This window comes from Peromyscus eremicus, chromosome 1 (assembly GCF_949786415.1).
Source record: "Peromyscus eremicus chromosome 1, PerEre_H2_v1, whole genome shotgun sequence".
Taxonomy (NCBI): Eukaryota; Metazoa; Chordata; class Mammalia; order Rodentia; family Cricetidae; genus Peromyscus; species Peromyscus eremicus.
The window spans coordinates 113571636-113585298 of record NC_081416.1 but is presented as its reverse complement, the minus strand read 5'-3'; the positions used below and the strand labels follow the sequence as shown (position 1 = coordinate 113585298).

General features: G+C 37.7%; 2 protein-coding genes across 2 annotated transcripts in view; both read left to right on the top strand.

Annotated features, from left to right (window-relative positions):
• LOC131917774 (olfactory receptor 5V1-like) overlaps positions 1-13663 on the top strand; it is a 69191-nt gene that overhangs the window by 43811 nt on the left and 11717 nt on the right.
• On the top strand, positions 11224-12171 carry LOC131915504 (olfactory receptor 5V1-like). The gene has a single exon (XM_059268879.1). It carries the CDS (start codon positions 11224-11226, stop codon positions 12169-12171), a length of 948 nt encoding a protein of 315 aa, XP_059124862.1.

The window sequence follows — 13663 nt, the reverse complement described above, 5'->3', positions numbered from 1 at the left end:
AAATTTTATGTAGTTTACCTTCAATTACATGAAAGAATTCATACAGCAGTAAAATTTTTCATGTGTACATAATGTGGCAAAACCTTTATAGATTCTACTTATCTTCTAAGACATGTAAGAATTCATACTGAAGAGAAATCCTATGAATGTAAACATTGTGATACATAAAATGTTGTAATAAAACTTACATTCAGTTACATGAAATAATTCATTCAGAAGTAAAACCTTTTGTGTGTAAACAATGTGGGAAAGCCTTTAGAGGTTACTGTTTGTCTTCTAAAGTATGAAAGAATTCATATTGGTGAGAAACCCTATGAATGTAAACATAGTGATAAAGCCTTTGTAAAAAAATATATCCATTGATTACATGAAATAAATCATTTAGGAGGAAAGCCTACGAATGTAAACAATATGTCAATATGAAAAACTTTTCATGTCAATATTACCATCAATTACATGAAAGATGTCACATGGGAGAAAAAATTCATCAGCACAATCAATGTGGTAAAGCATGTTTTTCAAAGTCATGCAAGAACTCATACTGTAGAGAAACCTTATTTTTGTAAACAATATGGTAAAGGCTTTAGATGTACATCTTGCTTAAAAGCACAGGAAAGAATTCATACAGAAGCAAAACCTATAGTGTGTAAATGTTCTGGAAAGCCTTTAGATTTCACACTAGATGTGGAAGACATAAAAGAACTCATACTGAAGGGAATCATTGATACAATGAAAGATTATTCATTCTGGAGGAAAAAAATCTGATGAATATAAACAATCTATTTAAGCCTTTTCATATCTATCTTTGCTTTGATTGCACCTATAAACTCATATGGAGAAGATTCCTATTTTAAGAAGTTAAACCTATTTTATAACAAAGTTATTTTCAATTACTTGAAATAAATACATGGCAGTAAAACTGTATGGATGTTCATTAGTTTCTTTTCTGTTGCAGTGGTAAAACTGTAAGTAAACTGCAAAAGCTCTGGGTTTGGTGTCCCGGGTTTTGGCACCAAATGTTAGTAAACTGCAAAAACTCTGGGTTTGGTGTCCCGGGTTTTGACACCAAATGTAAGTAAACTGCAAAAGCTCTGGGTTTGGTGTCCCGGGTTTTGGCACCAAATGTTAGTAAATTGATGGCTGAAACTGCGAGGAGACAGTTCAGCCCTCAAGGGCGAGGTATCCCAGACACCTCAGAGTTACTTAGGATAAGAGCTCTGCCCTGAAGTTGTCCCGGACACCTGGAGCTGTTTAGCACAGCAGTGATGGCAGAACTGGAGACAGTTCTGCTCTAGAGGGCGAGGTATCCCGGACAACTCAGAGCTACTCAGAACAAGAGCTCTGCCCTGAAGGTGTTCCGGACACCTGAAGCTGTTTAGCACAGCAGTGATGGCTGAACTGGAGACAGTTCTGCCCTAGAGGGCAAGGTATCCCAGACACCTCGAGCTACTTAGGACAAGAGCTCTGCTCTAAAGGTGTCCCAGACACCTGGAGCTGTTTAGCACAGCTCTGATGGCTGAGACTGCAAAGAAACAGCCCAACCTTGGAAAGGAAGGTTTTCTGACTTCTCAGGAGAGTCAGGCCTGGAACTGCTTCAGCAAGGAAGGGTATCCTGACTCTTCAGGAAAGTCAGGGTATCCTGACTCTTCAGGAAGGTCAGGATATACCTGGTATGATGGTATGATGAGGGATGGTTTCCTGCAGGACACAGCAATCCTGCTCCTCTCCTGGAGAGCCACAATCTCTGGCTCAGTGTTACCAGCTCTTTCTCGCTCAGTCCTCTATGGGACGTCCCAGCAAGGTTCTTCTGTTCAGCTCCCCCTTGCTCAGTCCCCTATGGGACGTCCCAGCAAGGTTCTTCTGTTCAGCTCCCCCTTGCTCAGTCCACTATGGAACATCTCAGCAAGGTTCTTCTCTTCAGCAGTTAATGAAGGTCTTCACCCAATACTCTTTTGAGAAAGAGATTTATTTGGGAAGGAGGAGTCCAGGAGAGTAACTGCCTCTACCAGGGTGGAGAGAACAGCTCACAACTGGCCAGGCAGGGCGGTTTATATAGGATGTCTAGGGGGTGGAGTCAACTGTGATTGGTTAGTTTATTTTCTGCCCAGGGATTGGCCAGTTTTGTGAGCAAGGGGCAGAGATAGCCCTGATTTCAGGGTCAAACTGTGTTTATTTCACTGGCCTTTCTTGGCTTTTTGACACTACCTCTAAGGCCAGGGCACATTTCTTTCACTGACTCTGATTCTAGGGGCCAAGAGTGTTATTTTGGTACTAGTCTCAGAGTCATGGCATATTTCCTGGGTTCTGGGTTTGGGGATAAAGTGTTCACTTCTCTGGCTCAGGTCTCAAACACAGGCTGTGTTTCTTTCCCTGGTCCTGGGCCCTAGGGCCAGGATTCTACTGTCCTGCTCTGTGATTGGTTGATTTCACAAGTCAGTTGGACAGGGGCAGAGATGGCTCTGATCTGAGCTAAACTGTGTTTCTCTCACTGGCTTTACTTAGCTTTCTGTCACTACCTCTAAGGCCAGGGCATATTTCATTCACTGACTCTGATTCTAGGGGCCAAGAGTGTTTCTTTGGTACTGGTTTCAGAGTCAGGGCATGTTTCCTTGGTTCATTTCTCTGGCCCAGGTCCCAAACACAGGCTGTGTTTCTTTCCCTGGTCCTGAGCCCTAGGGCCAGGATTCTGCTGTCCTGCTCTTGATTGGTTGATTTCACAAGTCAGTTGGACAGGGGCAGAGATGGCTCTGATCTGAGCTAAACTGTGTTTCTCTCACTGGCTTTATCTGAGCCATCCTTCCCTAATTCTGGGCTCCAGGGTCAGGGTGGGTTTCTCTAGCCAGCCCCTTTTCCCTACAAAAACATTGTATCTTAGCCAAATTATCAAAGAGTTTATTTTGGCTTCTAGTTCCTTCCAGATGGATAAAAGTTCATCATGACAGGGAGGCATAGAAGAAAGTGTCAGGCATTGCAGCTGAAGCAGAAAGCCTAGAGCTCACCTCCTCAACCTAAATCATAAGCAGAGAGTGGGAATTGGAAGTTGTGTGATAATGCTGCCTCAGAGAGCCAGCCTTCAAGGAAGCACAGGGTTTGAGAGAAATCCACAGTGCTGTTGTAAATTAAAACTTTTCTATCTGAGGGGTTAGAGAAAATGAAGACACTCACACAGTCTCTTGATGGTTTCTTTCTTTATTCTCTTTTGTTCTCTCTACCACACTGCTTATTTACTCCAACACATTTTTCAGGCAATACAAGAGTCATAAAAAAGACTGCATTTCATCGGGAAAGACACGAATAAAACAGAGTCATTCCAGCAACTCTCATGCAATATATCTAAGTAGGCATTCATAAGCAAGCAAGGAGCATATTTTCTTCACCAACCCTTTTATTAACAGGCTGTAAATTGTAGTTATAAAGAATCAATTACTTTATTATGTATCTTGAGAGGTAATTTTATAAGGAATTTTAAAGGAATCATAAACCTAAACTGTTGAAGAGCCCAAGGAAACAAGAAAATTATGTACTTGTAACCCATCTGAGTATATAGTCGTTTTGACCTTTAGCTCCAGCATTCTTTCAAGAAGGCAAATTAAACTAACTCATGACCATGTAAATATTTTTAACTGACACTCTGTAATCAGGAACCATAAATTCTGAATCCTCTTTAGATTTCAGAGTTTCCTGGTGAGAGCTGGGTTTTGGACAAAAAGATGCTAAGGGTGTCATAGATTCTCTAGTTTAGGCTCAGGTACTATCTATCTTTTAATATCAGTACAGCTGGTATTTTCTATGATACTATGACACCATAATGCTTTAACCTTAAAATGTACTTTTTGTCCTGTGTGACACCTGACCATCAGAAGAAACCTGTAGTCCTTATTGGGGCTACAGAGTCAAGTTATTTTTTGTAACTCTGACTAGTCAGAATTTATTTTCACAAATTGAGGTCAGGAATGGGTGCAAAGAATTATTTGCCAGCTAGCAATAATTAGTCTGTTTGTATTTATGACCTAGTCAGACAGCTCAGCTCTGTCCTTGTAAACTACAGATCGTTTTTCTGGGAATGTTTATGAGAGATAAACACACTACAATACAGGCAGTAGGGGACTCCCCACATCCAAATATACCATGTCAGATACTAGAGGAAAACATGTAAATGTACAGCAGAAGCAAAAATTATAGCCTTTTGTTCTTGCTTAACAAGGTTAATATCCATCAGAGAGTTTTTCTTCTAGTGGGCTGACACCCTGAACCTCAATTGCCACCTGCTGTTCCTCTGATATGGCTATTTGCTACTGACAATGTGAGGCTTTAAACTCTCAAAGCTCACTCCAGTGACATATTTCCTCTAGCAAGGAGACATTTACTAAATATTCAAAACAATACCATCCATGGTGGACCAAGTATTTAAATGTCTAAAAGTATGGAGTACCTTTTTTATTCAAACCACCACAGAATTTTTAACAGAGTGGCAACACCTTTACATGTCATTGACATTTTTAAGGATGTGAATGAAATGCTGGAGAGAAACTCTATGAATGTAACTAATGTGAAAAAAACTTTAGCTTGCATTCCTGCCTCCAGTTACATAAACAAATTCATGGTGAAGAAAAGCTCTGTAGGTAAGGTTTTAGATGCTATAACATCTGGGTTGCAGAAATGGACTCTTGTAGGAGAAAAGTTACAAGTGGGATTTATGTTTAAAGATTTGTCATAGCATTAGTGGAGAAGGTTCCTGAACTGACCATCTCCTATAATCTGATTAGCGACTACCCTAATTGTCATCAGAGAGCTTTCATCCAGTAAGTGATGGAAGCAGATGAAGAGATCCATAGCCAAGCACTGGGCTGAGCTCTGGGAGTCCTGTTGAAGAGAGGAAAGAGGGATTGTACAAGGTGTGTGGGGAGGTTAAGGTCATGATGGAGGAACCCACACAGACAGCTGACCTGAGCTCTTGGGAGCTTACAGATGCTGGACCAACAGCTAGTGAGTCAGCATAGGACCAACCTTAGCCCTCTGCATGTGTGTGACAGTTGTGTAGCTTGATCTGTTTGTTGGTTTCCTAATAGTGGGATCAGGACCTATCCCTGGTGCTTGAGCTGCCTTTTGGGAACCTATTCCCTATGCTGGGTTGCCTTGCCCAGCCTTGATGCAGGGGGAGGAGCTTGGTCCTGCCTCAACTCGATGTGCCATGCTTTGTTGACACCCATGGGAGGCCTGCCCTTTTCTGAATGGAGATGGAGGAGGAGTGGATGGGGGGAGTGAGGGGAGGTGGAAGAGGAAACAAGAGGAGAGTAGGGGGAAAACTGGAGTCAAGATGTAAAATAAAGGAAAAAAATCATTAAAAAATATTTGTTTTTATTTATAACCATGTGATGTAAATTGTCAGTTTGTCTGCTTTTAGTCTTGTACATGTACATGTTCATGCAGGTGCCTAAGGAAGCCAGAGGCAAAGAATCATCTTATTAGGAATTGCAGGAGGATGTCAGTCACCTGACGGGTCCTGGGAATGAACTTTTCTTAACTGAAGAATCATCTCTCTAGCCCCACAAATATCATATTTTTTGTTTTTTTCAAGATTGGCTTTTTTTGTGTAGTCCTGGCTGTCCTATAACTAACTCTGTAGACCAAGCTAGCCTCACAGAGATCCTCCTGCCTCTGCCTCCCGGGTGCTGGAATTAAAGGCATGTGCCACCACCACCCAGACACAAATAATATTTCAATGCCTTTATGTATCATCTTGATTTTAAGAAATAGGAAAGGAATCATACAAGAGAAAGCCCCAATTTTTGGAAACAATTTCTTGAAGACATTAGATACTAAAGTTGCCTTCAATTATGCAAAAATTTTTGCTTCATCTTTTTTTTTTAAATCAAAGCCTTGAAGAAAATGAATAATTTAAATTTTTGCTTATGTCTGATGTTGGAGATCACTGCATTGTGATTTGTATTTTGAAATTTTTGAGCTATCCATTGAAGTATGTAGTGTGGCAAATCCTTTCACTGAATATTATTTTTAGGTTCTCCTATTCCTTCTGTGTTTCATGTTCCTCTTATATTGTGCTTTTATTTGGTGACAGTTAATTTTAATCTACAATGTATAGAATGAGATGCCCATCAAATAAGAGGTCCGTTGTTTATGTAAATATTAGGAGTACTTTTCAAACTACAATGTCTTAAAAAGGTGGTATGTTGTTGTTACTGGTTTTGTTTTTCATATTTTCACAAATTGACTTGAGATAGTCTTATTTGTATTACAGTCATCTTAGATGTCAGTAATTAGTCAGGACAAAAATAGATGTATCTGCCTCTTGAGTACTTGGATAGAAGATGTCCTCTTGACCCTAAGAAAGACACAGGGATCACCCAATGACAGAGGAATGGATGAGATCTACATGAGCAAACTGGACGAGAGGGGAGGTAATGAAGGGCAAGGGTCAGGGAAAGAGAACTTAGAGGAGTGGGAGATCCCAGCTGAATCAAGAACAGAGAGGGAGAACAAGGGAAGAGATACCATGATAAATGAAGACCCCATGGGAATAGGAAGAAGCAGAGTGCTAGAGAGGTCCCCAGAAATCCACAAAGATACCTCCACAATAGACTACTGGCAATGGTGGAGAGAAAGCCCGAACTGACCTACTCTGGTGATAGGATGGCCGAACACTCTAACAGTCACGCTAGAACTCTCATCCAGTGACTGATGGAAGCAGATGCAGAGATCCATGGCCAAGCCCCAGGTGGAGCTCCAGGAGTCCAATCAGTGAGAGAGAAGAGGGATTATATGAACAAGAGATATTGAGACCATGATTGGAAAAAGCACAGGGACAATTAGCCAAACTAGTGGAAACACATGAACTATGACCCAATAGCTGAGGAGCCTCCATGGAACTGAATCAGGCCCTCTGGATAAGTGAGACAGTCAATTATCTTGAACTATTTAGAAGGCCCCCAGGCAGTAGGACCTGGACCTGTCCTTAGTGCATGAGCTGGCTTTTGGAACCTAGGGCCTATGCTAGGACACTTTGCTCAGCCTAGGTGAAGGAAGGAGGGCACTGGACCTCCCTCAACTCAATCTACCAGGCTGAGCTGAATCCCCAGGGGAGTCCTTGCCTTGGAGGAGGTGGGAATGGGGGGTGAGTTGGGAGGGTGGGGAGGTTGGAGGAGGGAGGACAGGGGAATCCTTGGCTGATATGTAAAATTAAATTAATTATAAAATTAAAAAAGATGTCCTCCTAATGTTTTCTATCCACTCCACACATTTTAATGATGTAAATGTTAAAATGATTACTAGAAGAGGATATCAGAATCATTAAATACCTCATATCTGTATCTAAAACAGCATTTTTATCTGTCTAGTAGAAATGTAATAAAGTAATAAAGTTGGATACACACACAGACACACATACATATGAAAAGAGTTGAGGATTCAGATGTGAGCTCTTGCTCCTAAAGCTCTCTGATTTTGACAAAAGGTTAATAACACACAATAGAGAAAAATAATATCCACCATTATTTCAATGTTTTTGTTTGTAATTATCCATTATTTGAAAAGTCATAGGAAAGTGGAAACCTTATAGCCTTTACATGTATGTATTTAATTAACCTGGTTTCAATAACTGCAGACTCCTCTTTCTCTCATATACCTTTTTGTTTATGTGCTACATATCTGGAGAATATCTGTGGGTCATCAGGAGTCCAGTTATAAGCTGCATATTCAAATGAGTTTGTGTTCATGTTTACAGAAGTTCTCTGCTGTTAATGTTATTCATTTAATGGCACATAGTTTCCACAAGGTATATTGTGTGCTAATGAATAAATGTGTTAACATTTTTGCCCTATAATGGAAAGAGATTATTTATAAAAATGTGATGATATGTTCATTGAGGGATTTTTGTGATCACAAAAAGTAGCTTACTATCACCAATGTATTCCTGATTTTTGTTTGGCCATGTGATTACTACAAAAATCTTTGTTTTGCCATAATCTATGAGGCAAGTCAAACCTTTTACATCAGGAAAAGTCATTGTTATCTGCAGAAGACACTCTTGAAAACCACAAAATATGTCTTCCACCACATAATTACTATTGGCCAAATTCATTCCAGGTGGGACAGGTCCATGAACCATTACAAGGAACAAAAATAACACTCATGTAATATAGATTTATGTTAAAACTTACATCAAGTTGATTATCTCTGTGTCCCTATTACTAAGTTGGTAGTAATGTGATGATTCTCTCTAGAGTTTTTATTATCCTGCTTCCCTAAGGGGACAATGGAAATAATATAAATTATAGACTAACCCCTAGTGTGAGTCCTAAGAACAAGTGTTGATTTCATTTTTATCTACTGATATAATTTGTTGCTGGATCATCTTTGTCTTGACAAAACTATTTATTGGTAACATGTTTTAATTTAAATATTTTTATTTAATTTAATTTGAATGCAATATTTTATTGCTATTGATACATATGCTAATCAAATACAGTCTTAAAAGTGCTATGATTTAAGATACATATGTTCTATTTTTGCTAAATTTTATCTCCTTATGTTTCCCTATGTGGCAGAAATTTGATTATTCTAAAAAGAGTATAGTAATTTTAGAATTCACTATATGCAAAGTTGTATGTCAGAAATGGTAAAAAAAAAATCTGAATTATATGTAATTTTCAATAGAAATGTAATGCTTTCCATACAGAAAGCTGCTTTTATTAATTCTCACCTGTATGTTTAAAATTCCCAATTATATCAAGTAACCATAAAATATACTTAGAGAGATTAAATTTAATAAAGCTTCCCTAAATTTCTAGTTTAGAAACTATTGATCCCTATGTAAGATTCTAGAACCTGTTTCTGAGAACTATGTTATTGATAAAATCTTTTTTAACTACATCACAAATTGTTAAGAATAAATTGTGTTTACATTAGGATCAAAGGTTGATAAATATATGAAGCCTTTACATGTGCACGAATGCTGGGTTCTGTATAGCAAGGACCGTTAGTTTCACAGAATACATTAAAACAATAATGTACAAAATTAAGAAAAATGTGTTGCCAGTTTTTATTGTGTATCTATTGATTAAATAATCTTAAGAACAGGACAGGGTAGATTTCTTAATCAGAATGTTCTAAAATATATTTCTTGTAGTTCTTGTTTTAAAGAGTCAAATTTCTGTGAGGAAAAAGTGAGTTATTACATAAGTAAACATTTGTACTTGAAGGTGTGGCTACTGCAATAAAAGTGTCCTACTTTATTTTTATCTCTTCTCCATAGGATGAACTTTGAGAGTTCCATCGGGTTTTAAAAATTCAAGACCCTCATAATTGGTATGATTCACTTTTGTTTCTGTCACTGTCATTGTGATTCACCGAGGAACACCCTTCATAGTTGATATGATTCACTTTTGTTTCTGTCACTGTCATTGATATTCACCAGGAACACCCTTCATCAACTTCATAATGACATGCACGTATTTTGTAATTACTGTAATCATTTTCTTTGTTATGTTTCCAAATTTGAAAAGACTGGCAATATAAATTTATTTTTTCTGAAATATGTTCCAAATCTGTTGTTGCTGGAGGAATGAAAAAAAAAACCAAACCATAGTCTGCTCTCTTTTCCTTTTATTTTGAAACAAGGCCTTGCTTTGTACTTCAGGGTGGCCTTAAATTCACAATTTTCCAGTCTTAGTCTTCTAAATGTAAGGATTATATGAGGGAAAGATTAAAAACCTTTATATATTTTGGGGATAAAAATCATTATGTATTATTTATATTATTTTTCTGTGCATTTTAACTTACTGAAGAAAGTATTCACTGTTTATACCAGGCAAAATAAATAGGAGTAGGATTATAAAATGTAAATTTTCATTTTATTTTCTAACCAGTTTGTGCTAGAATTGTCTGTGATGTTATAGAAAAATGTTTTCAAAAACCACAAATCAAACAAAATACTAATTTTCAGGTTTTGACTAACTTCTTCTAAATGGTCTGCTTAACATCTTTATTATTCATAAATTAATGAAAATGCTATTGTTCATATCTTAAAGATATGGTGTTAGAGTTATAGAAGCATTTCTACATTTATTTCTTCCAAGTAGAGGATATGAATCATTTATACATTCCTCACTCCATTGTCGATGTAGTTGTCTATAAATCTGGTAATTCCTAGCATTAAAGTTTTATCTACCAATGAACATATATGTGTATATAATATGATGTTTATATAATATGATATATGAAGTAGGTAGTTGTGTAATGGACTAGTTCTACCTTAATTTAGACTGAAGTAGTATTTAGTATCATGTACATTAAAATAATCCTTGACAGAATGAATCAAAAGTTTAAGGTAATGTGAAAAATAGATCAACATTTAATGAATTGTGAAATAGAAAAATACCTGAAGAATTATCTATGATTAGTAAAGAGATGACTTTTCAAGGTCTCTTTAGTTACTCATGAATTTTCTCTAGAGATGGAATGGGGATTTCATATATTCAGAAATAGTATGGATACACAGAAGTTTTAGAACTTCTAAAAGGTAAATCCACATAACAACAGACACCAAGGAAATTCAGAGAATCATAAGGACATACTTTACAAGTCATAAGGACATACTTTACTTCACCAAATTTGAAAAAGCTAAAAGAAATGAATAATTTTCTTGATAGGTACCACTTACCAAAGTTAAACCAAGATTAGATAAGCAATTTAAATGTACCCATAACTCCCAGTGAATTAGAAGTAGTCATTAAAAATCTTCCAACCCCTATTCCCCCCACTCCCAAAAGCCCAGGACTAGATGGTTTGTAGCACAGAATTCTACCAGAATTTCAAAGTATAGTTAATGTAAATGTCAACCGTCCCTCAAATTTTTCCACAAAATAGAAACAGAAGGAACATTGACAAATTCATTTTATGAGGCCACAGTAATTGTGATACTCAAAGCACATAAAGACTCAACAAAGTAAGAGAATTACCGATCAATTTCCCTTATGAGCATAGATGCAAAAATACTCAGTAAAATACTTGCAAAGTGAATCTGAAAACACATGTAAAAGATCATCCACCATGATCAGATAATAATAATTAAGATAGAGTTAAGACAATTCTTCTTCAACCATACTCTGCTGTTTTTCCATTTTCATAGCTCCAGGATCCCTGATTTATCACTCTAATCTTCATTCTTTGCTTCCATTTCCCTTAGAAACCTTGTGTACAGAGAAGATGGTTATCTACAATTTTACCACAGTGACTCAGTTCATCCTCATAGGGCTCTCTGACCTCCCTGAGGTGCGTTATCCCCTCTTCGTGGCCTTTGTCATCATCTATCAGATCACTTTGCTGGGAAACGGGGCCATCCTCTTGGCCATAGTGACTGAGAGAAAGCTTCAAACTCCCATGTATTACCTGTTGGCAAATCTGTCCCTGCTAGACATGTTCTGCCCATCAGCTACTGTCCCCAAGATGCTCAAGAATCTCTTGACTGAGGATCACAGCATTTCCTTTGTTGGGTGTGCTTTGCAGCTCTATTTCCTGGTGGCCCTAGCTGGGACTGAAGTTTTCTTGCTGGCTGTGATGGCTTATGACCGGTATGTGGCCATATGCTTCCCTCTGCGTTACTCTCTCATCATGACCAAGGTTCGCTGTGTGCAGCTGCTGTTTGGGACCTGGGCAGCTGGGTTTCTCAACTCCTTTCTCCACACAATGTCCACCTTTAGCCTGTCTTTCTGCAAGTCCAACCGAGTTAACCAGTACTACTGTGATATTCCACCTGTGATGGCCCTGTCATGCTCATCCACCTATGTGGCAGAAATGCTTGTTTTAGTGGTAGGAGGTATTTTTGGGGTTGGTGCTTTTCTGATTACTTTGATCTCCTATATATACATTGTCTCCACCATCCTAAAGATCCAGTCAGTAGAAGGGAAGCGCAAAGCTTTCTCCACATGTGCTTCCCATCTTCTTGTAGTCTTCTTGTTTTATGGCACAACAATATTTACCTATATCCGCCCCTCCTCCAGTCAACACTCTCCTGCTAGAGACAGACTCATCTCTATGCTGTATGGTGTCATTACCCCGATGTTAAACCCTATTATCTACAGCCTGAGAAACACAGAAGTCAAAGCAGCACTCAGAAAAGTTTTACATCTTAGGATCTGTTCACAGAAAGCATGATGTAAGAATTGCTTACACTCTCCTTAGAATGAATATATAGATGTAGGTAGTAAAATAATAAAACATAATGTATGTAAAGAAAGAAATTGAATACAAAAATGCATTTCAATTCACAGATTACTGTGCATACCTCTGTATCTACTTTAAATTTGTAATTGAAAAATAAAAATCTTTGAGACTAAATAGAGTTGGTAGTTTATCTGAAGTAACTATATCTATTGCTGTCTTATCTGTATCAATATCTGTATCCACATACATGCCTACAATTATACTTACATATATCTATATTATGTTTCTTTTTGTTTCTAATCTACACTTATCCATGTATTACAGATCTTCATTATTTTTCTACTTTGTATGTTATTTTTAAAAGATTTTTATTTATGAGCATGAGAGCCTTGCCTGCTTGTACATAAGCATACCATATGCAAGCTTAGTGTTCACATGGTCTCTAAGAGGGTGTTGGAGCTCCTGGAATTGAAGTTATAGATAATAGTAAGACACCATGTGGATGTCAGAGACAAAACCTCTTAGTCCTCTGTAAGAGCAGCAAGTGCTTTTTAACTTCTGAAATATTCCTTCCACCGTTAATTTTATTTATTTTCCAATTTAAATACTGTTTATTTTTGGGCATGTGGGTGTTTTGTCTACATATATATCTGTGCATCATGTGTATTCAGTGACTGTGGAGACCAGAGGAGGGCATTATATCCTCAAGAACAGGTGTTTAAGATGGTTGTAGGTCATCATGTGGGTGGTGGGAATTGAGCGTGGGTCTTCTGGAAGAGCCACCAGTGTTAATCTCTGAGCTATCTCTCAAAATCTTAATTTAATTTTTAAGTGACAAATTATTCTAAACATTTAAGGAGTCAAATTGATTTTATTGTTTATAAACACTGTAATAACTAAACCATGTTAGTTAACATGTTCCTTCCCTCAAATATCTATCATTTTGTTGTGAGAATTCTTGAAAATTTTCTTTTTCCCCTAGTAAGTAGTGCATTTTTGATAATATTTATTATATTCAACATTCTATTGAAATACCACTCATAGGTGAAAAATTATATTTAATCTGATAAATTGAGCATCTGTGGCTCCAGAAAATGATCAAAGAAGGAGACACCCATGGCTGAAAGCCAGGAAGCAGTTTTATTTTATGCACAAGACAAGCCCATGGGACACCAGCCCGAATACCAAACCCCAAGTTCAGTTACACAGAGCATTTTATACCTCTTTTCTCCTGTTGCTTCCTCACAGCACAACCCACACGTGTTTTGTGACATATTTTGAGAGGCTATATTAAGATTGGTTGATAAAGTTTTCTAAACTCTCCCAGAAGAAGAAAAATGTTGTCAAACAGTAGCATTTATCACAAGCTGTTCTTAGTACAGAGTTGGGAAGAGAAGATTTTGGTTATAGACAAGACAGTGAGAGACTACAAGGGAACTGACTAGCCTGTTGTAGATGTCTCCTTTATGTTTTCAGAGCCTTC